The sequence below is a fragment of the Cottoperca gobio genome, chromosome 15 (assembly GCF_900634415.1).
Source record: "Cottoperca gobio chromosome 15, fCotGob3.1, whole genome shotgun sequence".
Lineage (NCBI taxonomy): Eukaryota > Metazoa > Chordata > Actinopteri > Perciformes > Bovichtidae > Cottoperca > Cottoperca gobio.
Window position 1 is genome coordinate 11,437,513 of NC_041369.1, and position 24,763 is coordinate 11,462,275.

General features: G+C 38.6%; 3 protein-coding genes across 4 annotated transcripts in view; 2 read left to right on the forward strand and 1 right to left on the reverse strand.

The window, feature by feature from the left end:
• The first annotated feature begins 945 nt into the window (after positions 1–945).
• Positions 946–3,413, forward strand: LOC115020261 (collagen alpha-1(IX) chain-like). The gene is made up of 6 exons (XM_029450213.1): positions 946–1,040; positions 1,189–1,262; positions 2,040–2,126; positions 2,480–2,612; positions 2,894–3,290; positions 3,402–3,413. Exons 1-6 carry the CDS (start codon positions 1,024–1,026, stop codon positions 3,411–3,413), a joined length of 720 nt encoding a protein of 239 aa, XP_029306073.1. The 5' UTR covers positions 946–1,023.
• A 1,969-nt stretch (positions 3,414–5,382) lies between these two features.
• Positions 5,383–19,335, forward strand: col9a1b (collagen, type IX, alpha 1b). The gene is made up of 32 exons (XM_029449949.1): positions 5,383–5,489; positions 5,969–6,022; positions 6,116–6,151; positions 6,252–6,314; positions 7,330–7,383; positions 7,752–7,787; positions 7,960–7,983; positions 8,098–8,151; positions 9,336–9,389; positions 9,575–9,607; positions 9,699–9,755; positions 9,856–9,909; positions 11,291–11,344; positions 11,467–11,520; positions 11,651–11,704; positions 11,787–11,840; positions 11,966–12,019; positions 12,113–12,166; positions 12,287–12,340; positions 13,474–13,518; positions 13,629–13,682; positions 13,773–13,826; positions 14,514–14,567; positions 15,126–15,197; positions 15,385–15,420; positions 15,527–15,571; positions 15,690–15,722; positions 15,821–15,967; positions 16,609–16,663; positions 17,602–17,790; positions 17,894–17,971; positions 18,897–19,335. Exons 1-32 carry the CDS (start codon positions 5,415–5,417, stop codon positions 19,085–19,087), a joined length of 2,025 nt encoding a protein of 674 aa, XP_029305809.1. The 5' UTR covers positions 5,383–5,414; the 3' UTR covers positions 19,088–19,335.
• Positions 19,336–23,555: 4,220 nt separating this feature from the next.
• LOC115020019 (collagen alpha-1(XIX) chain) overlaps positions 23,556–24,763 on the reverse strand; it is a 92,507-nt gene continuing 91,299 nt past the window's right edge. For both annotated transcript variants that reach the window (XM_029449850.1, XM_029449849.1), the window contains one exon: positions 23,556–23,839. In XM_029449850.1, coding sequence (XP_029305710.1) covers positions 23,739–23,839 — 101 coding nt within the window. In that variant the 3' untranslated portion in view covers positions 23,556–23,738. The remainder of the gene's footprint in view (positions 23,840–24,763) is intronic.

Here is a 24,763-nt window from a genome sequence, read left to right on the forward strand (position 1 = left end):
TATTTAGTATCAAGTGATGATGTACTTTATTATGTTATGTTTTTGTGCTGAAATACTGTTTATATATATTTATGTTATGTATCTTCATTTAACATAGTTGTAGGCTATTGTTTACATTTAAGTGTTTGTTTGTATATTGTTCTCCATATGACGTTTGACTAATTCAAAATGAATAAGAAATCTATGCACATCTTGTGAGACTGTATGCCACTCGTTATATATATATATATTTGACTTAACACAACCTGCCAGCAAAATTGGACTTTACGCTACAGTTTGTCCCTTTGAAACATTTTACACAGCAGGATATGTGGAGCAAATGTGAGGGAGGGGCGTTAATGTACAATCAGCAGTTTCATTTTTTATTTCCTTGCATTGACATTTCCAAATTCTTAAAATAAAATTCCCTGTGAATAGATTAGGGGATTCCTGGTAAAGCATTAACATAGATTCTGGATGTTATCAATACAATGAAAAATACAAGTTCTCCATCTTTTTAAGGAATTGTGTCTGTAAAAAAGGACAATAATTATTTAACAGAACAAACACGTCTTGAAAAGATTCTTAGTCAGTGTCTCTAGATTATTAGTTTGGACTGCACTGGAAACAATGCTGTCTGAATACAGTGCAACCAAGATCACAGAGAATGTGGATCCCAGAATTGTTAAGCAACCACATGGCAACATCTTTTTCATAGCTAACGTCCTTGGAATGACTTATATTTAAGAATCAATAGGACTACAAATGTGGTACAATTCTGAGAATGTGAACTTGAAGAAATAATTAACATTAAATCTAAGGTGGGTGCAGGAGAACTCCAGTGGAATGTAAAGTTGACACTGTGGAGACTGTTGACTCACTCCCCCAAATAAATGACAGCGGTCAAGCCTATAAGAGACCCCTCTCTGTGACCTGAAGGTTTTCACTCCTGCTGAGGGAGCAACTATCCAGGGTCTTGTTCTCCATCTATAGAAATATCGAGCAGCAGGTGTTTTCTTTTCCATTTCCAGATCAAGCTATGAAATGGATGGAGGCAAAAGGTAAATCATTTACGTATTAGTTACCTTGTGAGTAATGTGACATGTCATTTATAGCAATACTGGTAGTTTTGATAAAGCCATAATGCAAACAAATACATGCCTAACTCAGACTGTATGTGAAGGTTTTTTTTGTGTGATTACATTCCAGAAATATCCTTCTGTACTCGTTGTGCTGCTGCTATATGATCCCACGATATACCTGCACAGTACTTCATTCTCAGAGTAAGTGGTGATATAATGCAAACATATAAGTTCAGTGCAGTGCATTGCTGCAACGGTGCGTCGTGTTCACTTGCATACCAATAATCAGTATCTGTCACTACATACTTGTGCAGTATTTCTTATGTATAGATATGCAAGGAGGTCTATGGAGCTGTATCATGTTGCAGAAATGTGTTATAGCTGACAAACTCCGCTAATTGGTATTCATTATCATAAGCCACTCGATATATGACTACATAGTTTATTTTCCTCTACATTGTCTTCCCTCTATACGCACTGCTGCTCTTATCTATATTTTATGACATGTATCCTGCGTGGGTCCGTGTAGCAGCACTAACATTGCTGGGTTAGAGAGTCAAGCTGTGCGCCTGCATATAGATTCTACTGTGCACTGATATACCCGGATACACTGATAAATCGTAAACTGAACAAGCATCAAAGTATAATATAACAGTATCAATTCATATGTCACGTGAACAGTGTTAGATGTTTAATACAATGCTGGCACCCTGCTTGGAAAATGTTGTTGTATGTGAAGCTTTAATTCAACCTTGATAAAGACCTTTAACTTTCTCTCCAGATGTGTAAAAAGCAGGCAAATCTAGAACTTAAGTGTTAAAGAGGAAACCACAAACAGCCAGAGATAGCCTAATATTTATTCAAGGCAGTGGTGCAGCTTTCCAAACACTGAGCTTTTATTCCCTCCCCACAACACACACAGACACACACTCTCCCTCTTCGATTGCTAACGGGCTGCTTTCTGTTTCTTACTTTCAGCTGTGAGATTTTCACCTCAAGTTGGTATTCATAGGGAGCAGCAGTCCATATGCCCTCCGATCAGCGTCGGGGAGGATCATTTCCCAGGTGGATTCACAAAAACTAAGCACAGTTTGCTTTTTTATTTGTTTGACATTTGCTCTGCCCATACGAGAAAATAACTACATTGCTTCAGTTCTGCATAATGTAAATATATATCACAACACTTACACGTATCATGCAGATGATATTTGTTTGTGAAACATAGCAACACAAAAAAAGTCTATTGTTTGACACTTGAATACAAGCCCTAGTGTCCAAATTATCTTTATAGGAATACCTAAACACCATAATAAGAATTTTAAATATATATTCTTCACCATGGAGTAGGATCTACCCAAATTCGTACATGTCTTCTAAGATTATTTTGCATAACCACTCTTTTGTCCCTGTACCCTTAGGCTTTTACATTATGTCTCAGTTTCACATTGCTGAGCTGGCAAGAAGGGGCACTGTTAAAAAGGTTGCTGGATCATTACCTCAGCATGTTGCTTATCAAATAGGCCCAGCATTCAACTTCAGGATCAACACAAGGTAAGCTGCAGGGCGTTAAAGTGGAGTTGCATGAGTGAATACTGACACCTGGTGGTTGAGCTGGTATAACGCCAGGCACCCTGTCCATGGTCCTGAACATCAGAGCCTGGCCTTATCTGCACCATCACATCCCTTCTGTAATACTACTTAAACAATATATGTTGACATGTATGATTTGACCATCATTAACAGGATGATACTGTGCAATTCATGTTCAATACAGACATCATAAATCCTTATTGGAAAGTTGGTTTAATAATAGTCAATCCTTTATATTTCAGATCAGCGTATCCCCTGGGACTGTCAGAGGACTTTGCATTCGTGGTTGTGCTGCGCATGAGTGGCAGTACCATCACTAAAAACTGGAATATGTGGCAAATGCAGGATGTGAATGGCAACGAGCAGCTGGCCGTCAGACTCAACGGGCAGTCTCAATCTCTGGAGTTTACCTTCATGGCGCTGGACGCCGGGAGGCAGACTGTTGTTTTCAGCCACCTGCCTTTTCTTTTCAATGAACAGTGGCACAAAGTTGTGCTGCACGTCAGCAGGCACTCTGTTACCCTCTTCGTAGACTGTGTCACGATCGGTTCTCAGAATTTACCACCCCGACAAAAAGTCAGTCCAGATGGCTTCACGTTAATAGGGAAGCTCAAGGACAACCCAGTGCTAGCAATTCCGGTACGTCTTTTATAGCAACGAGTAGCTGCTGGACAGGGTGCTTTAAATGCAGCTTTTGCAACCAAAGCAAGACATACGTATACATTTATGATCTCTTAGAATTCTACACAGGGCCGGCCCTAAGATATTGGTGGTCCCAAACAAGATTCTCCACAATGATATGGAGCAACAAGCCAGCCAGGGGAACATCTTTTAGCTGTAAAAGCCCAAATTCGGTGGCCTATGCCACTATTCCATTATATACACTGATCTTATTGCATATTTGAATGAGTTTGCCTACCTTGCAAACATGTAGTGAAATATTGTGAAGGAGAATTAGGCTTCTGTATTCATATTAAAAAAACCATGCCTATTCCTGACTGATCAGAACTTTTGAAATTAAGAATCATTCAACCTTATTTATTGTTATTATTTTATTTTTAATTATTATTAATTAACCTATTGACACCTTCACAGTATGCAGTAAAGTTGACCAACTTTCAGAGCCACATCTCAGCATTTCAGCATCAAGAGGATGGAGATTGGCCACTGGTGGAAATTAATCACGTTTCTCAAACACGATACCAAAGCAGGAACACTGCTAGACAACATTATTTGATTTGATTTTAATTTGGATATCTTTTAACTGATTGGATAATCTTCCAAGACATTTAAGCATTCAATAATTCATGAAATAAATATACAATATACATTTTATGACACTTGATATCTGCATTCCAACACACAAACACAGTGATAAACAATGGTAGCCTTTCCTTTCTTTTTTGACTAAATGTGTGTGATGCCTGTGCATTCAGTTGACTTATGGTTTAGGCTGCATACAAATAGAATGAGCTCATAGTGAATTGTTAGAACTGTCACCAATGTGACAGGTTTTGTGACTAACAAATAATGACCTAATTATTTACCATAATTTAAAGAAAATGTTGTTTATTTTTTTGTTGCATGATTGCTCCTTTTTTTTTGTATTCTTTCACCATCACTTAATTGATCATCCACGTGCTCCACACTTCCTTATTTAGTACATTTTAGGTTGACCTGCAAACGTTTGGGAATCCCTGTGTTTTCTCACCCTCCTGTTTGGTTTGTCTTTGACAAATATGCGGAACTTGTTGCAGGTTCTCGAAGAATACGAGCTGTGCACAGGGCTTAACAATTCTGTAATACCACAGCATGCAGCTCAGGCTCATGCGTTCCAAATAGGCCTATACGGGCGCATGTGCACAATTACGAACGAAAGTGTATCCTGATACAAATTCATGTTTACCAGCTTTGACCACATTAATAACTCATATATACGCGTTTAAAGCCCATAGCAATGTTTCGATAATGAGTCCTGTAACAAGCAACCCCAGCCTACTTTCTGCTTTCCATCGCTGCAGAAAATCCTGAGTTGGCGTTTAGTGGAAACTGCCTCTTGCTATTGGGATGCAGTGACGATACTTGGAGCTTTAACTTGTTGCAGGATTAGGGTGCTACCCTGTACATGTACTATGATGATATTGTGCTAATGTATTATTTGCCTTCATTTATTTATTAAGTTTGAACTCCAGTCGATGCTGATTCACTGCGATGTGACGCGAGACCTGAAAGAGGCTTGTTATGACCTCCCAGCCAGGACATCGGTAAGAAGAATGAATATAACTAAAAAGTATTGGTTTAGCTTGATGTGCCTAAATTGCTGACAATGAAGGGGGATTAAAATAAAGCAACATCCTAATTGTGTGCGTAAATGCAGCGTGTTTGACCAATACTGTAACTTTGTGTCTTATATCGTTGCGCCACTCTTCGCAATATATTTTTGATCATTACAGTGCTTTGTTACGTTTGAAAGTATAGTTTGAATAAAATCATTAGCAGACGTTAAATAACCCGCTGACCCTGTCTATTGGTGGCGTCTGCGCCGTGGCCCCTCCCCGCTGTGTCCCCCCTAGACGAACCTCCAATCCCTTCCTGTAGCCAAACATTGTATGAATATACATGAGCTTCTGATGGCTATGGGATCTCGGACGGTCTAGATAGCTGAAGCCGATTCAGTTGGGTTGTTTTGTCGGGGGCGCCTTCAACCCAACAAATCCCAGCGAAAGGATTACAATTTTTACCTTTCCTGTCCACGGGGATATCATGGCTCAGGTCCCCAGCGTTAGAGGGCCACTTTTGGTTCTGCTTCTGCAGCTTGTCCTTATCTGCTCCGCTCAAGTAAGACTTATTATGTTCCCTTGTGTGTGTCTCTCTCTCTCTGGTGTCTCTATTTCTCTCTATAGACTGATGTGACAGAGGTGCAGGTGAGTGTTCTCCTGGTACCATATAACGACATATATTTTGCCTCCAACTATGGCAATATGCTGAGATTGTTCTATCTAGTAAATATATTGGACATTTGTCACGGAAAAAAGTCAGGGATGTGACTATTGTCTGGAGTATCATTCTTAAACTTTTCCTTTTGCAAAATGTTACATAATGCTGATGAATCAGAAATCAGCTCTATAGGCTGTGAGGTATTTCAATGTATCCCAGAGACAGGCTTGTCTTTTAGTAACATACAATAAGGTGATGCACCTGTTCTCGTTGTTTTCTATTGTCTGTGTAGCAGTATGTCAGTAGGCATTATAGGATAGTTCTCAGAAATTTAAGCTGATATTTTGTTATTATATCATCTTTATATTTATTTTACTCAGAGGAGCCAAGGCCCTACTGGACCTGGAGGTGTCCCAGGAATTGATGGCATTGCAGTAAGGGCTCTCAGTTCTGTAACATTGTTCATATCATGTGCCAAATACTATGCAAATTGCTCACCTTAAAGAATGTAATCTATTTTGTTTCAGGGAGAAAGAGGAGAAGATGGCGATGAGGGACTTTCTGTAATTATAACATTTAATACAAACAAAAAAGTATGCATTGCTTTTCATTGTAGGGCTTTTCACTGAAATGTGTGTGTGTATGCGGAACCTTTGTTTTAAGGGACCTGATGGAGATGAAGGTAAACCTGGCTCTTCAGGATTACCTGGAATCCCTGGAAATGATGTGAGTAATCTTTGTTTTCTATTTCATACATACATACATATTTAATACAGCTGCACTTTTGACCACAACGAGTTCAACATGCAACCAACAAGCCTGCAAAGTGGGTTGGAACTACGAAGTGTGATCTTCTCAACACATAGGTTATGTTCCCACGTCTTGTAGAGTGACCAGAGAAACTTCACATTTAGCAGGGGATGTTGGGGAAATGTGTGCAAAAATGTGAGGAATTTATTAATCAGGATGAACAAATCCAATGTTCCCTTGTAACAGGCTAAACCAGGGCCCGAGTGTAATTAACTTTGCTCCCTAGAGTTTAAAGGAGGGTTAGGAAAACAGCCAAACATAATACTGTTGCTGATGATAGAGTGACAAAGAGGGGCTGTAGGTTCACCTTGAAGGCGTATATAGATCAAGTATGATGTTCAGAATGTGTTGTCATAAAATGAATTTGTTCTATGCATTATGAATCATTGCCTGTGTTATACCTCGATACATCTACCAGCGTTCTGAGAACAATAGCAGCTTTGTTGGCTGCCCGCTGTTGGTATCTCCTGGCGAGAATCCTCGAAACAGTGTGGAATGATTTCTTTCAGTGCGCTTGTTTGAATTGAGCCAGAGGAATGTTGCTCTCTCTGCTTGGTTTGTCTGAGAGTTTTGCCCTCTGCCCTGGTGTGGACTTTTTCTGTGTGTCTGTGAAGTTGTGGACGTAATGACGTGCTCAAAAACGGACCTTTGATTACAATGTGACCTGAGGAACGCGGAGCTGCAATGCAGTGTATATATAGAAACACTCTAGAGGAGGGGGTTATAGTCCAGTTAGGACTCCTCCCACTCAAGTATGATTATGTTATGATGATGTAATACATAGAGATCTGATGCTGAATTTACAAATATTGACAGGGGGGAGTATTGCCTGCTGCATAATTTTCAAATATATGTTGAAACTATATAGGCGCTGAAGTGCTCTAAGGTTTGTTATGATGTATTAGTTAAGCTTGATGTCTCTCCTCTGCAGGGTTTGACCGGCCCTTTTGGAGATCCAGGGCCCGATGGTCCCCTTGGACAGAAAGTGAGTGACTAATGAGCCTTTGCTTTCCTGCTTCAGAGACTGTCAGTGAAATGGTGCCAAGCTGCTGTCCAGTCTTTTGGCATGGCAGCGGGAGCCGCAGTGCATAAACCAATTCTTCATGACAAATGAGACTTAATCCTGCAAGTCTTCTGTGTAATCTCCGTGGGGAACGAAAGCTCCAACATCGCTCCTCATTAAGCTAAACATTGCCGGGTCAAGTGTACCCGGCGCAGTCATGTGATGAGCTGGAGGAATGTTAACTCGGACCGTCTGCAGGCTCACACAGCTCAATTTTACCTGAACACAGGGTTTCATTATATGTTTCAACACATATGTATGTATCTAATGTAATTATCTTCTTTCTTTAGGGTGAACCTGGACTATCTGGACCTCGTGGAGCAGCTGTGAGTAGCATTTCCGCTCCACACCTGTCAGTCCATCGATCAGATCAAACATGACCATTTGGCAATTGAATAATCTGGATACTGTCTAAATGTTATTGTATAAGTCTGTCTTTCCTCGTGTACACCAAGTGATATCTATCACACTGACTTATACTGTATATGTCTCTCTTAGGGTGTTGGGCCAGACGGACCCCCCGTAAGTCATTTCTTAATGCTACCCTATCTAATCTAATACCACAGTTTATACTGTACTGAAACTTTGGTGTTCAAATATGTTAATACTGAATTCCTGAAATGTGATTTTGAACAGGGACCACCCGGGCCTGGAGGACTTTTGGGTGAAGTGGGAAAAGTTGGACCACTTGTGAGTAGAGACTGTTACTGTTTTAAATTAGGACTAGAGACGAGAAGCTTTAAATTCTACCAGCATTAGCACTGAGGTGGTGGTATGCTGCCATTGGTAAAAAAAAACTGAACAGATTTGTTTGTCTTCTTGTGTCGGCCATGGTAACAAAAAAGCAAAAGATGGTCGAAGGCTGAAGTGAAAATGTAGGTGAAGCCACTTTCACGAGACATCATTGGCATCATTAAAACCTGTCTACATAATTTGACGCACACAAAGACAATGAATCTGTACTGTTCAGCACTATCTACTGTAGTTTAAAAAAACCTGAGGTGCAGCACCTGAACCCTCACAAATCTATGACAAAACACATTTATGCACACACATATGAACAGATTAACACACATACATACATACTGTGCACCACATACTGAGTATATAATCAATTAACAAGTACTGTATCTTACTAACTTTACATTTCAACATAGATGGATTATTTTCACACATTCTAAGATATTTTAGAAATTGATTTATGGTCTGGAAATCAACACATGGGTGCTTTTTATTATTAGTTGTTGGCATCAGCTTGCGTTGGATTTCAAGGCAGTGATTCGAGATATACAGTCAGGGTTGCAATTTGGGTTTAGCTCCCAATGTCTCATAGTACATTTAAATTAGCATCACCTCCCACTATACATGAAAATATGTACTTCCGATGTAAAAAGTAAAAATAGCTCAGCATTTATATTCTGACTTGAAAGCAAAATCAATCTTCCTGGCTTGATGTAGATTTGTGTAAGAAACTTAAATGAGTTTGTTTTAAGGATGTTTCTTAAAATACTGAATGCATTTTCACCCCTGAGGGCTCTGATCCAAAACAATATTTTATTTTGCAAAATAAAACAAAATTATATTTTAAATCATCAACATTCTGGTAAAAAAAAGCTAAAATGATGCCCATTAACTTTGTTTTAATTGTAGTATAGGGTGTCATTGTAAGATAAAAGCTAACTATTTTATTGCTTTTATTGTCATTTCTATTGTAATACTTTTGGCAATTGTGAAATGCTATTAGCAGTTTTGTGTAATTCGCAGTAAAGCCGAGAAAAGCTTTGTCCGTGCTCGGACTCCTAATGACACAAGAGAGAGCCCAGTGCGTTTATTCACTTTGTGTAGTTTTTGACAGATATTTTGTCTCTCCACAGGGGTCTATAGGTGTGAGAGGGCCTCAGGGACCCCGTGGACCAACTGGGTCCAGAGTAAGTGACACAGATCTGCAAATGATTACATTTGACTTTAAGGGAAGGAGCCTGAAATTAATTTGGCCTTGTTAGCGGTGCCACTACTGCACACTGCTGTCCTTTATGTAGTGATTTACAAGCTCCTTCATGATGTTGATAAATTACATTCTAAAAATGTTAACTTGTTTTTTTCTCAATTTCAGGGTGCAGCTGGAATGCAAGGCAGTGCCGACCTGGTAAAGCTCGAGATTACGAATGAGATTTAATTTTTTTTTTAATAAATTGCTAGCAATATATTCTCACTTTTGTGTTGTTTTTGTTGTTTAGTGTCCAAACTCTTGTCCACCTGGGACCTCTGGACACCCTGGCCTTCCTGGCATGAAGGTGAGTAGCGCAGTTGAAGTGTTTTGTGTCGCACTTAAGTCACGTTCATGCCCCAAAATAAAGTGTGTTTAATCTGCTTTTATTCTCTGTATGTTTTAAGGGCCACAAAGGTGTAAAAGGTGAAGTCGGAGAACCTGGGAAGCAAGGGCACAAGGTAAAATATGTTCAATCTAGGGAATAATCCTTGTTTGTAAACCAAAAGCCAAGTATTTCAAGTCATATGAAACACTTAAACATCAACAACTTCAACAAAGTGAATTTATACTGACATAAAACTGCATAAAAAGTTACATACAAATATAAATTTCCCTCCACAACTGTCACACATGCCATTATGTTCCACATCAAAACAAATTGATGCATGACTTAAACGTAAAAGAGGGATTCCTGGCACCTTTGAGACAAGTATTATTTGTGCTGCTCTATTTCAAGAGGAAGTGATACATGCTTGTGTGTAATGCGACTTATTCCTTGTAATGCATGGAGGATGATTTATTTGAAATGATGTTCAAGCACAACTAGCCTCTCCCCGTAATGTGTCTACTCACTATATAAATGGAAATGAGTCTCCCTTTATCACCCAGTGCCAGCATATGATTTAGTGTCAGTTCTCCTTCACTGAAAGTTTCATGTGAGGGGCCTTCTGCCTGTCTCCACTCACAAATTCACAAGCATAAAGATGTTTACAGCTAACAATAGAATAAGCAGATGTTGTGCGGGGGTTGAAAGTGTGTCAAGATATTGAAGAAGAATATTAAAATATGAAATAAGTATGTATCTGAAAGATTGCACATTGTGACCCAGTTACATACAAAAACAACTTTATTTTATATTTGAAATGAACAGTAATTACATATAACATATAAAAATATAATTAAAAAGCTATGACAGGAAATAAAGACAGGAAGATTTTTTACAGCCTTTTTTTTTTTTTTTAGCAAACCACCATAAATTGAAGACATTTCTTTTAATTATTCAACAGTCTGACTTTCATCTTCCTCTCTTTAGAGTTTTTTTTAGTATCAGACCAGAATTAAGAGTAAGTTCTCATTTCATGATGTAAACAGATGCTGACCCATTTTACTGTGTTCATTTCTTTGTTGTGTAATATTTGATGATCAGCTATGTATTGATTTTATGTCTTTATAGCCTGAGTCTATATAATTAAAAGAAGAAATTGCCTTTCTTACAACAGAAAATGTGCACTGCCTCACGAACCACGAACCACCATCCATGTTTAATGGCTTTGCCTCCCTAACCCAGCATATCAATTATTTGTAATTCGCAAAGCAGGAGAACGGTAATTTGGATGCTAATTCTTCGGCTTTTGCCCCCCCCTTGCAATCCATTAAAAAGTGGGTATTAAAAACACTTCAGATAGGCTGCCTCATTTTCTAATTTCCACAAAGTTGATATGAGCAGCATCCATTTGAATCTTTCGCTTTTATAATGAAGTTCAATTTGCTGTTCAGTGTTTCATCTGATTGACTTTGTGCTGCTTTCCCGCTAACGATCTTTCTCTTTTGTTTACACAGGGTGAGGAGGGAGACCAGGGAGGCCTAGGAGAGGTCGGATCCCAAGGACCAATGGTTAGATACCGCAATTATTAAATTATACTACAATCTTTCGAGTTACAGTATTTTCTTTTCTGTGTCAGGTTTTATTTTGTTCTGCTCACAGAGGCACCTGTTGGATGTGTTTGTTATTTCAGGGTCCTCAGGGAATTCGTGGAGCCATGGGAATGATCGGCCACAAGGGAGATTTGGTAAATATTTACATCATTTTTAAGCCCATGGTACCTGACGTTGCGAATTTAGGGTGGATTCTATTAGTCTTTTAAAATGTTTATTCTTTAAACAGATTATAATACTAATACTAATATTGTTCTCTGGCAGGGAGCTCGAGGTCTTGGTGGAGATCCAGGTCCCCAGGGTGTTTCAGGGGCAACTGTAAGTTTGTCTCACAATACAAATGCTTTCATTTTTTGCAGTAAATGTGGTTCATATCATTTGATTCAATGCATTATTTTAGGGGGATCGAGGCCAGAGAGGTGTGATGGGCGAGCTTGGGCCTCAAGGCGAAACGGTAAGTAGACACATTAATAACTTGGACATTTTAAGATGTTGAAAATAAGCTCTGATTTACTTGAATTAGTTTGTACAGTTTTAACAACATGGACTTAATGAATGCACTGTTGCTTTATTGTTTAGGGTGTTCTAGGGCCGAGAGGAATCACAGGTGTTCCAGGTCCCAAGGGAGACGCTGTGAGTGTGTGATCAATGATGGCAAGTGAAGATTAAATGTTCGGACACATTGTCTGCAAACCGCTCATTTCAGTTTGTGCTTTCTATCCCCAGGGTTTGTCTGGTGTGGACGGTCGCGAAGGTATTCCTGGGATGCCGGGAGCAAAGGTAGAGCCTCACTTATTTATAAAACCATTAGTAATGTTACAGTTCATAATATTAAAATGTATTCCCATTAAGTTTAGGTGCAGTATGAGCTTCATTCTTTCACTGTCTGTCTCCCTGCAGGGAGGCTTTGGGAAGTCAGGCGTTCCTGGAGAGGTCGGACTTCAGGGGCTTCCTGTGAGTATGACCTTTGACCCCAAACTGACTGACTCTGATTGGAAGCACCTGAGTCAACTCCCCAGTAGCAGTTTAAAGCATCACAGCTCATGCATGCTGCAGTGCAATACTTATCTCCACAGCTGTATTGCAGTAACAAGCAGAATGTTTGGTAACACCTTCTATAACGCCATAGTGTCCATAATACATTAAAACATACTGATAATGCATTAGAGTCTATCATAAATGACTATAAGTGGTAATTGTTTGCTTGAAGTAAAGTGAAAGAATATCATTAAATCTATGCAAGAACACACAAAACGTAAAATTAATCTTTACTTAACTTAAAGCAAACAATGGCCACTTAGATCACATTATAATGTAGTAATAATGTATAACTTTAATCACATTATAATGCATTATAAAAATAGATTATACTATATAACAACTGTAGGATCCTTGAAAAAAAAAGTCAGTAAGTGACCGGCAATTATAATACTTGACCTTATAAGTCATTATGAAATGTTATAAAGCATTATGAATATTTATGGGGGTTTATAACTATGATAATACAGTGCTATAAGCAGATTATAATGCATTATAAGTATGTTTAGAATGCGCCATAGAAAGTGTTTCCATTTTATACCCCGTATTTTATAATATATATTAAAGTTTCCTTAGTTTGACATTTCATACAAATACTATTCGATTCCACCCCCCTCTGTGACATGATACACAGACAGCAGGCTGTGCTGCGAGAAAGTACTCTGTCTTCCTCCAGCAGAAAAGTGAGAGCAAAGTTTCTCCAGCCCACTAATCTGTGATTAGTCTAATATAAAGCACTAATGGGAATCAGTTGGCAAACATGAGCTGCCCGCCTGTGGCAGCATTAAGAAAGACTTGGTAGGGCATAAAACTCTTCACCCAATTTAAATATCCAGATCACTTTTATCACCTTAAGCTTAGTCGGGTCAAAAGCTCAAACTAAATGTGTGTTGTATCCACTAAGCCTTCATTATGCTCCAGTGTGTCTTACAGGGAGGTGCATTTTCTTATAGGCGTGACACTTCCTGCTAGAAATATTCATCCTTTGTTGTAAGAAATTGTTTTCCTTGTTATTGTTGCATCTTGTTGACGTGTTCTCTGTTTTTTAGGGTTTGCCTGGTGTACCTGGACAAAAAGGCTTGAGTGGCATTAAGGTTGTTTTCCTTGATCATTTATTAAACTTTATCAGTTGTTTCTTGCTTTTTTTCATTTAGTTTCTTAAATTGTCAAAATTTTGATGGCAACTTTGGTTGTGTCTGCACAGGGAGACGATGGTCAACCAGGCCTCCCCGGAACATTGGGACCTGCTGGCAAAGCAGTAAGTATGACGAGGAGCATGTCTTGAAACACTGTCGTGACTTTTGTCACCGCCGTCGTGTCACTGTATCATTTTCCTGTCACACCTCAGGGTGAGCGTGGAGAACAGGGAGAGCTGGGACCTGTTGGACCTATTGGTGAACCTGTGAGTATTTGCTCCCGCTTGAATTTCTACAAGGTTCTAATAGTTTTTAACTTTCAATTAGTTTTTATTTTATTTTTGACTTTTCAATTTCATTTTAGTTTAGTTTAAGTTCATTTTTCAGAGTGTGTTTGCTAGAATGGTTGAGTTTTAATTTGTGTTTGTTATGACCGGGTATAATGTTTCAGAAGTATGTAGCTACAGTACATGTTTGGATAACAATGTAAGAATTGCCAATATGTCACATTATCTTTTGATATAGGAATCAACTTGAGTCCTCTTTCCCTACCACACTCAGAAGAAAACTTGTTACATGCAATATCATCCCGACCTCAGTTAACATTCGACTTGAGCTGAAGAGCTTGGTTAAGCAGCATTTGATCTCCTAAAATATTTAAATCATGTGAAGCAATTACAGCCTAGTGCCATCTCCTCGAAAGTCAAGTAAAATTCTGTGGCTCAATGTCACGAGAGTTGAAAGAAATTCATGCTGTCTCTTTTTTACGGTAGTGATCTCGTTAAAAAAACTAAAACCTGAAATGCATTTCTGTAAAAAAAAAAAGTATACATTTTTTGGAATATCATTTTTTATTTATTTTAAGTTTACAACGGTATTTTTCATTACTTATTTTCATTTCAGTTTCAGTTTTAGTTTACGATACTAACCCTGAATTTCTTTTGTCTCTACAGGGAGCTATAGGTGTGAAAGGCCCCCTAGGTTCAGCCGGCAAGCCAGGTGGCAGGGTAAGTTATAAACACAAGAGTTGTGGAGTACAATTAGAAGTTTCATTTAAACTTATATTTACATTGTATTCATGCCTTTATTTTGAAAATAAACCCTTTATGAATATCCTAGCAACCAGTGCACAAGCATGTTTGATACTTTGAATGAAAGGAGCTGAAGCGCCTCAGAGTGTGTTGCCCTGGCTGTTGTTTCACTGGAATGTCTCAGAGAATAGACCGAAGCTGGATCTCACATGAGCTCTATTTTCACAGTAAGGGGAGACTAGTAAGCAGCGGGCTGAATGAGCCCTCTGTTCTCGAGGCATTCCTCAGACAGTCAGTGATCAAAGGGGGAACGGCACACACAAACAGGCCCGAGAGAATAAGTAGCAATGAGTTGTTTTACTATAACTATTTATAATTGAACAATTTAAGCCAGTGAACAGGTGTTATGCTTTATGAAATAGTTTATAGAGCAAAGTGCATTATTTTGTCTTTTAAATACTGCTGTCGCTCTCAACATACTTTATATAACCCTGCATAGATATCTCTATTTATCAGATGTGTTATTTGTTATAGGGACCCAAAGGTGACCCCGGCCTTCCTGGTCTCCCGGGTCCTCATGGCCTGCCTGGTGTGAAGGGAGAGAGGGTAAGAAACAGCACTGACCCATTCAGACCTTTTCAGCTTAACAACATTTTTCTTAAACACTAACAGTGAGATTAATGCTCAACAATAAAGCGCTGATCAGCTCCCTCTAGTGTGGACAAACAGAACATCCACAGCACTCTGTAACGATCATTTAGCTAGTTAACTCATCTGGTTTGGTTAATTACAGGCAGAACGTGGAGAAGGAGGACCCAAAGGAGAGCAGGTGTGATATCCTCGTACTAAATATTAATTATCTCTTAATGGTAATGCTCATTTAAATAAGAAGTGTGTTGCTTTGCATTAATCATCGACAGCCTGTGTGTTTATAGGGAGCACAAGGTGATGAGGGAAACCCCGGAGACAAAGGGGCTATCGTAAGTTGTTGCACCAACACTGACGCTATTAATTAAACTTATTCAACAAATCTATTCAGAGCAGAATCTCACCAGAGTTTCTCTTTCTATCCTCTGTGTTTTATCAATGGTGTTATAGGGTGATTCAGGAGAATATGGAGCTAAAGGAGAGGTGAGATGATTTATTTTACCTGGTGTCTCAGCATGTAACGATTGAGGTTGTGCTGCAGCTTTGTAACATTTCTCTGGTCTTATTTGTTTTCTGTTAAGCTCGGTAACCTTGGCGACACTGGCAAAAAAGGTCCAGAGGGAAGTCGAGGCCAGCCTGGCATCGAGGGGCCGCCTGGCACACCCGGACCGCGGGGCATGCAGGGGAACAGGGGTCCACCTGGAGTCAGAGGGTCCCAGGGTCCTGCGGTAAATCCAAGAGAAAACACTTCAAGGCAAACGTTTAGAAAAAGAGTTTGAGGAAACTTACATAATCTGTGCAGCAGTGGGACTGAGCTGATGTGTCTTTAGCCAAAACTCTGAGGAAGTTCTGATGTAGCACTAATACTTAGACGTAAACATTTTTTTCGTCCACCCTTAATCATCCACACTGATCTAATACTTTTTTAACATTTTAACTACATTTTTAGGCTCAACTCTCAAGTAGATATAGCGGTACTAGTTTTTGGAAGTATTTCTTCCCTCTGAACATAAAAAAGTAAAGCAAAGAAAAGGTAGAAACTCTTAATAAGTCCCTCTGGGCAGAGCACTTCTATCTGCACACTTTTATCTTTCTATTCTGATGTCCTTCTTAGAATTTCACTCGTGCAAATAAACTCTAAAACACTAAACTGCAATATTCCGCAGCAGCTGCAGGGAATACTTCAAACTACATAAGCACAATGAAAATGTTGTTTCAATAAAACAGGTTTTATAAGTCCAAGAATGGCAGAATGTTCTCCACCCAAAGAGGTCCGAGTCAGTAAAACAGGAAGAGAGCTGCATTCGCTTCATAACAGTGCTTGTCATAAATGTCATGAAATCTATTAAGTCATTTTTTTTCCTTCCAGGGTAAAGAGCCAAGCGATCAGCACATCAAACAAGTTTGCATGCGCGTCATGCAAGGTAAGAACTGATAGGCCTTTGAACCCATTTATCATTCCCTTGTGCCTCATTTCATGACTTTAATCTTTCCCAGATTGCCTCATTACACAACCACACATAGAGCCGCCCCTCCATTGTGTCATTGATGTGGGCGGTTGCTGAATACTCTGGAGTTCAAAAAGAGTCGGCCTAATAACAAATACATGAAATAAGCTTCAGTCTTTGTCTAAGCGATTGATGAGAGATCCTCCCTCGTCTCCGAGCTTTTAGAAATCTTTCTCTGAAGTCACAACCTCTGTTCTCTTCATTCTGTTGCTCTTACGTCTCCACAACTCATCTCCTACACTCATGACTTTTTTATACCCGATGTGCTGAAAAATTAATTTCACCTCCAGTAAAACTGCTCTCCTCCACTCCATGCAAAGAGTCTGCCTGGAAAGGATATCTAAAAAAAAATAAAAAAGAGCAGTCAAGCAGCATGAATTTTCATCAGGAGCCAGAAAACATACTCCATGCTGCAAGGAGCCACGGGAGATTAATATAAAATCCTTTGCACCATGAGTGTAAATTTCCTGTCGCTGATTGCCTGAAATAAAGAGTATTATATCCTTTCTGCTCAATTTACTGAGGTTCTACAGAAAAAAAGGTTGAAACCAGGAGACGCTCGAGGGATATCGTGACCACAGTTTCACCTTGCTCTGCTTCACTCTGACTCAAGTACAAGAGTTGTTGGACCATCTCTGCTCCGAGAGCTGCTCTGGGGCTTTCAGAAATGAGCCTTCTTATGCTACCTCATGATTTATAACAAAGTGTTATGTATTAAAAAGTCCCTTGATAACTTTCAGCTGCAGCTATTTAGAAACATTTAATGTCTTGGTGCCAGTTATGCATCTGTTTAAATTACAGTCAGTTTATTTAAATTCATCAGGTTCATCATCTTTCTGTTGTGCTTCCAACAGAACAGCTGGCACAGTTAGCTGCTAGCTTAAGGAGGCCAGAGTCGGGTGTAGCTGGTTTACCTGGAAAACCTGGACCTCCAGGATCGCCTGGGACTCCAGGAGACAATGGCTTCCCAGGGCAGGGTGGAGCAAGAGGCCTTCCGGGACTCAAAGGGCCACAAGGAATTATTGGAGTGAAAGGACCAAAAGGTAATACATGTGTTGGCAGGTGATGCTGTTTAAGGTTATACATAAAAATAAAATAATGACATGTTTGTACACACATATCTTCATTTCATAATACGTGTTACAGGTGAATTGGGAGACAGAGGCTCCAGAGGGCCCACTGCGCGAGGACCTAAAGGTCAGCCAGGATCTCCCGGACTTCCTGGTGAGTACATTTTCCCTTTTAAATTTGATATTCTATCTTAAAGGGTTCATTTTTCAAGTCCGTCTTAAAACGATACTCACAATTTCATATATACATCCATGTTGTCGGCCATCACTTACATTGAAATTGAGTCAGTGATGGATCTCTTGAACAGTCAACAAACAACAACCAAAAAACTCTTTCAATGTATGGATTATGGAAGCCCATAGGGGGACATTATTACAATTATAATGTAAACTTGAAACGAAAAACGTAATTCCACAATAGCATTATAATCACTTCATCATTCACCTCCCGACCTGGGGAGAAAGCCAGCATGTGGTAGGTGGCCTATGGTGTCCCGCTTACAGAGAATGATTGACGTCCTACTTTAGGTCCCGCCTTAATGAGAGGACTGACAGATTGCATTTGAATTTTGACACCAAAAGAGGGTGGTGACATGTACATGTAAATTCATTAGATTGTGGGCACTGTCTTGCTCATTGCATTTCAATACTATGCAGCAGGTTAAGTCTTTGAAAATGAAATGTCAAATGGCGTTTTAATTTTCGAATTGGTGCTTGCATAAATCAGGTTGTATTGTTTATATTGTCTTTTAATTAAAAAAACTTTAAAATAACATTTGAATATTGTCCTCTTGGTACAACAACAAATGAAATGTCAAACTGCTTTTCCATTTAGATTTTAATGTGGGCATAAAACTCTCATATGAAAATTGATTATTGCATTTGAATTTTTACTCAAATAACACATACATATGTGGAAATTAGAACGCTAATGTGGAATTACATTATAATTTTCAGGTTTACATTATAGTTTTTAATAAAGTCCCCTATGGGCATCCATAAAATATAAGGGCATGTTTCTGTTGCATTAAGAAAGACTAGAAAAAAATGCATCCTAAAATGTATCTTCGTGATCACAGGTGAGCCAGGCAAGCCTGGCTACGGTCAGGATGGTCGGGACGGGCAGAGAGGACCTCCTGGTATTCATGGACAGTCCGGTGTACCTGGGCCTCCCGGTGCAGCTGGTCCCAATGGTTATTGCGACCCGTCATCCTGCAACCTCCAGGCAGGAGCCCAGCTCGTTGATGTGAAGGGACCCGCAGGGAACTAAAGAGCCACTCTGGCAGAGACAGAAAGACTGTTGGATTAGCTCCCCTGAGCTCACAACATTTCCCCCATGTTCCTTCCACGGCCTGCGGTTGGTGTGGTGCTTTCCATCACTTAACCTCTAGTCTTGTGAGCATGTTTTGTGGCCGCAACATCTCCATGACATTGAGCCAAGCCTCTTCATAAAAAACGCTAAGAGGTTAAAAAAAAAGTTTTTTTATGTGCTGCAATAATCTAGCTTGTTCTGGTGGGTTTTTTTTTTTTCGAACCGAGAGATGTTTTGATATTTTCAGGAAAGTGTGCTCACATTTCTGAGAAGATATGAAAATGTCCAGAAATGTTTATTTATCCCACTCCTTGTGTTTTTTTTTTTACAGTTTTCGGAAATAAAAAGCTCCTCCACTTTCTCACAGAACATTTTAAATAACCACCAAAAAGCAAATCAGGATTTAGTTTGGTTTAAGTACCTTTTTCATTTGGTTCTGTATGTACCAAAGATAAATCTCCTGAAACCCCATTTTAAATATACAATTCTACATGTCTGACTGTCTTCAGCCCAGCTGTTCAAAATAAAAAGGAGAGCGGATGAACATGTCATCAAGTCACACTGACTTCAGTTTGTTGAAAATGTTGTAAATCTGTAAAAAAAAAAAAAGTTTGAATTGTGGTTAATTATATTTCCTACAAAACAGCCGGATGTGAGATTTTGCCTTATTGTACAGAATGACAACAGAGTGCAGACGTGCATATACGGAAGTATATTTTAGGGATGAGGGAGAACCTCATTAATGTTACAAATAAAGAAAACAACACATGAAGAGTTTTATTTATTCTGTATGCTGGTATCATTTTGTGATATATATTTTTTGACAAATACGAAATCGGTGTTATTAATATTTTTCCTTAAATTTAAAATAAAAAGAGATAAAAAGATCCATTTAGTACTGTAGCTGTTCTGGAGCTTTCGATCACATCGCATTTGTAGAAATGTAGATACTGAAATGTCAATTTTTTCTGAGCACTTTAACCTTTAAATGGACCTTAATGTGAAGTTTTTGATCCAAAGCTGTTTCGAAGGTCAAGAATTTAATTTATTTCAAAATAGCTTTTAAACATATTTTTGCATTTTTTATTAATAATGTAAAATTAACTTAATTTAAAAAAAAAATCTGAAATGCTAAAACTCTCAGTTGAGTGCTTCGACAAAGAAACCTTGGTTGTGAGTTTTCCCCATTCTAACATTATAACTATTATTGTAAAAGCTAAACATCTCCTCTGAAACAATAACTGCCATTCAACATACAAAAGAGTATCACAAAAAACGTTTTACTTATTGTGAAAGAAAGAAACCTAGACCGTTAGAGCCCACAGAAGTAACAAAAAGGACGACAGAAATAAAGCACTTAATAACATTTATTGCACACGTGTAAGGCAGCCACCATTAATCAATGTAAATAAAAGATGCCGCAAAGAAAAGAGTAAAATATAACCTCTGATACCTGGTCACCACACACACACACGGGATCATCCTCCACAACAGGAACGTCACTGCACTGCCCCTTTCTTTATCGAGAGTCCAGTAAGTCGACTTGTACTGATGTCGACATCCAACACTGTTTCTCTAAACACACGAGGTTTCAATTTGCTTGTTTCAGTAAAAAGCAACAGGTAGTGTTGTGATATTTGTTTTCTTCTCCAAAATAGCTAATCATGTAGACATGTGGTAAACCAAGACTGAGGTAGATATTTAACGAAACAAAGACTTTTACACATTAAAGTCCCACAGCACAACATGAGCTTATAGAGGAGCTAAGAGGAGTTACAGTGAGAGCAGCAGGCGGACATTTTTAATCCAAGGGACCGTGCTGAGAGGCTGATCCATATTCCCCCCTCATTACAAGCTTATTTACAAGATTAGATTACATGTGGCAACAGGATCAATTTACATTACTGTAACAAAAAAAAAAGAAAAGCAATAATGAAAAATATGGACGTTTAAAACGTATTGTTTTAAGTGAATTTTGCATTATTAGACAAGGCTATCTTTAGATGTATAACTGCATTTGATTTGAAGGATGCTGCAACCTACAACACTTCCTTTGAGTTTGTATTCATCCGACATTTTCCACTAAATGGATTTTTAACTCAGAGCGATGTAACAATGGCAGGCACCAAATTGCTAGTGAAGTGAGCTGTGACATCAGCGGCCATTTTGCGTCCTCCCCGGTTATCATACTGTTATGCTAAATTGAAGTTACAAACTGGCGCACATTAATATCAATTCAAGCTAAATTCAATATTGGCAGAGAAGTGCTCTCATCAGAAGCCTACACCAAAAAAAGTTTAGATCACATTAGTCCGCTGATGCCGCCTCATTTGAATTTGGTCAAGGTCGGCCGTTATTGTCTCCAAGGGGAACCCATTAAACCGAATAGGAAAATTAACGTGATGAAAGGACGGCAGCCAATAGAAGGAAGGGGTTTTATATAGCCTACAACCCAAAGACAGATTGTTTTCCACCCACACTACAAGCAAAGAGAAAATAAATACATGTCCAGCAGAGGGCTCTTTCAACTCACAAATGAAGTCAGTGCCAGACATTTGATTCAATACCCATTCGAAATGATACCAACTCACACAGATAAAACTTATCAGAGATAAAAAACCAAGCCCGCATGCTGAGACAAAATATTTTAGAAATGCTCTGCAGCTTCAGACTAAGATGTGAGTTATAATTCATATGTGTAAGAGAAGCTTGATGACGGTCTATGATGTGAGACATGAAGTAAAAAGTGTCAGACAGATCTGAAAGGATGAAACGGAGACAACTGGAGTATAACGTCACAAAATGTCAGATGCACCCACATAACTCACAGCAGGACACTTAAAAGTCAAATTAAAGTCTTTGAGTCAAACTCTCATTAAACAACGCTCAATATGAAAGCTTGAGGAGAATAATATACACTACAGGCCATTAAAATGCAAAGTTTCAACGTGGAAACTTTTGTCTTTCTGTGTTGAAGAAGGTCTGCAAATGTTCAAGGATTTTCCGGACGAGATAAATCATATGGCCTGTTTAGAAAATCTAAAACCTGTTATAGAACATAAATAAACCCCAAAATCCAGTCTTAAAGACACCCCAAAAGCAGACGATACATAGTGACACACACAGTGCTGGTCAGTGAGTGAGAAACCAGGATGTAGACCACAACACTGTTAAAACAAACAAGGAAGTTCAAGTACATTATGTATTATGTTTCACCAAAAAAAAAAGAATCTGAAGATGAAGTGTAGTAGTCCGATTTCCTTTGTGTGGCTGAAAATCAAAAATATACAAACAAACCAGAGGAATCATCATACACAACACTATGTAAACAGTAAATGTTAATAATCATCATCTCAGAAACACACACATTGATAACCAAAATGAGAACCTGAATGTGTCATTACAATGACAACTTGCTTATGTAATTATATCGTCAGGTCCCATTATAAGCCCCATTAGACAAGAGAAGAACGAAAAAACACAATCACTCATTCAGATAATTTACAAATGAAACCGACAGTAAAGGTGAATGCGAGGCCACGTCACACTCCTTAAACACACTCAACATTTTAAGTACATTCGTGGAATCTGCCCCTCCTGTACGTGTCTTACAAACAGTACGAGTTGTAGGTTTTTTGTAGTACAAAAGAAACCTCAGTCCTGACGCGTAACGTACAGAAAGTAGGCAGACGTCTTTATCAATGATTAAACTGCAGATTCTTAAATATAAAATATTATCGTGCGCAATGCAAATGTTGTAAGTGATGAGTGATCATTTCATAAAACGCAACTCTCAGTAATCCAGAAATGTATTAATCCTCCTAGTAAAACTATTACTGAACATCCATGCTACATTTACTACAATTATTAGAACCGTCTTTAAATACATTCTTGAATTACACGCTTCAAATAAATAATGTCCATATCAGACACATCTGCTGCACTTTGGTTGCATAAGGAGTTATTTTCTCACACCTCCACATAAAACAAGTTTATTCATTCAGCTAATTTCTGTCTAGCGCCGTCTCTCTCACTCACACACACACACACACACACACACACACACACACACACACACACACACACACGCACACGCACACGCACACACACAATGTTTCTTCTGCCAGCACATTGGCTTATCTGAATAAGAACAGAAGAGTGGCAAAAATAATTATTAAGATCATGTTTTCAGAGAGGACTAATGAAACAAAGTCATTTCATGGTCTTAAAAGACATATTGAGAGTTGACAAGGAATGCATCACAGTAGGCGATGTGAAAACAAGAGAAAGCCTTAAAAATACAGCATTGCAGAAAGAAGAAAAAAAAAACCTTCAAAGGTTTTCGATTCCATTTAAACAACCCCAACAACAACAACCCCAACAACAACAACAACAACAACAACAAAAACAAAGAAAAACCTGACTGCATCCAAATGTTACTGTAAAGTGAAAAAGAGAGGTCAGCTGTGAGTCTGTCCGAGGAACCAGAGCTGAGGGAGCTGGGACACAGAGCCAGGCCGTCCTTCTCCTGCTCTGTGGCTGCAGCACGGAGCTCGGAGCTGGATGTTAGTATTCCAACTGGCCCGCTACGTGAAGCGCTCCGCCGAGTTCACAGGGCTGGAAGGAGACAGTCACCTGGGTCACATGTCCCAGGAGGTCCACGGGGCCCCGGAGAGCCAGTAGAGCCCTGAGAAGTGATCCCAGTAGGGCCTTGACAGAAAATGAGACATTATTAGTTCCTGCGCCGGGCACACTGTATGAAAGTACATACTAATATATTTTATTACGAAAGGCTGCATATCAGGGGTGGGGAACCTCCGGCCGGTATATAAATATGTGTATATATATGTATATACATATATGTGTATATATATATATGTATATATATACATATATATATATATATGTATATATATATATATATATATATATATATATATATATATACATATATATATATATATATATATATATATATGTATATATATATATATATATATATATATATGTATATACATATATATATATATATATGTATATATATATACATATATATATATATACACATATATGTATATGTATATACATATATATACACATATTTATACATACGTATACCTACATACTGTATATATACATATTTATACATACGTATACCTACATACTGTATATATACATATTTATACATACGTATACCTACATACTGTATATATACATATTTATACATACGTATACCTACATACTGTATATATACATATTTATACATACATATACCTACATACTGTATATATACATATTTATACATATATATACCTACATACTGTATATATACATATTTATACATATATATACCTACATACTGTATATATACATACACACACACACGCGCCCATAAAAACCCTCCATGTCCATTACATCAGTCACAGCTCGGGGGACTGCCTTCTCTCTAGTTCATCATACAAAAGAAATTGCAGGTACAGCCTTGTCCTTTTCCTCCCTCTGGAAACACTAGTTGCCCTTTTCATCACTGCCACATCCATCTCCTGCTTAACTGCTCACACACAAAACTGTCCCCGGTACTGCGGTGCTTTGTGCTGTCAACACCAGAGCAAAGGTGCACAATCATTATCAAAA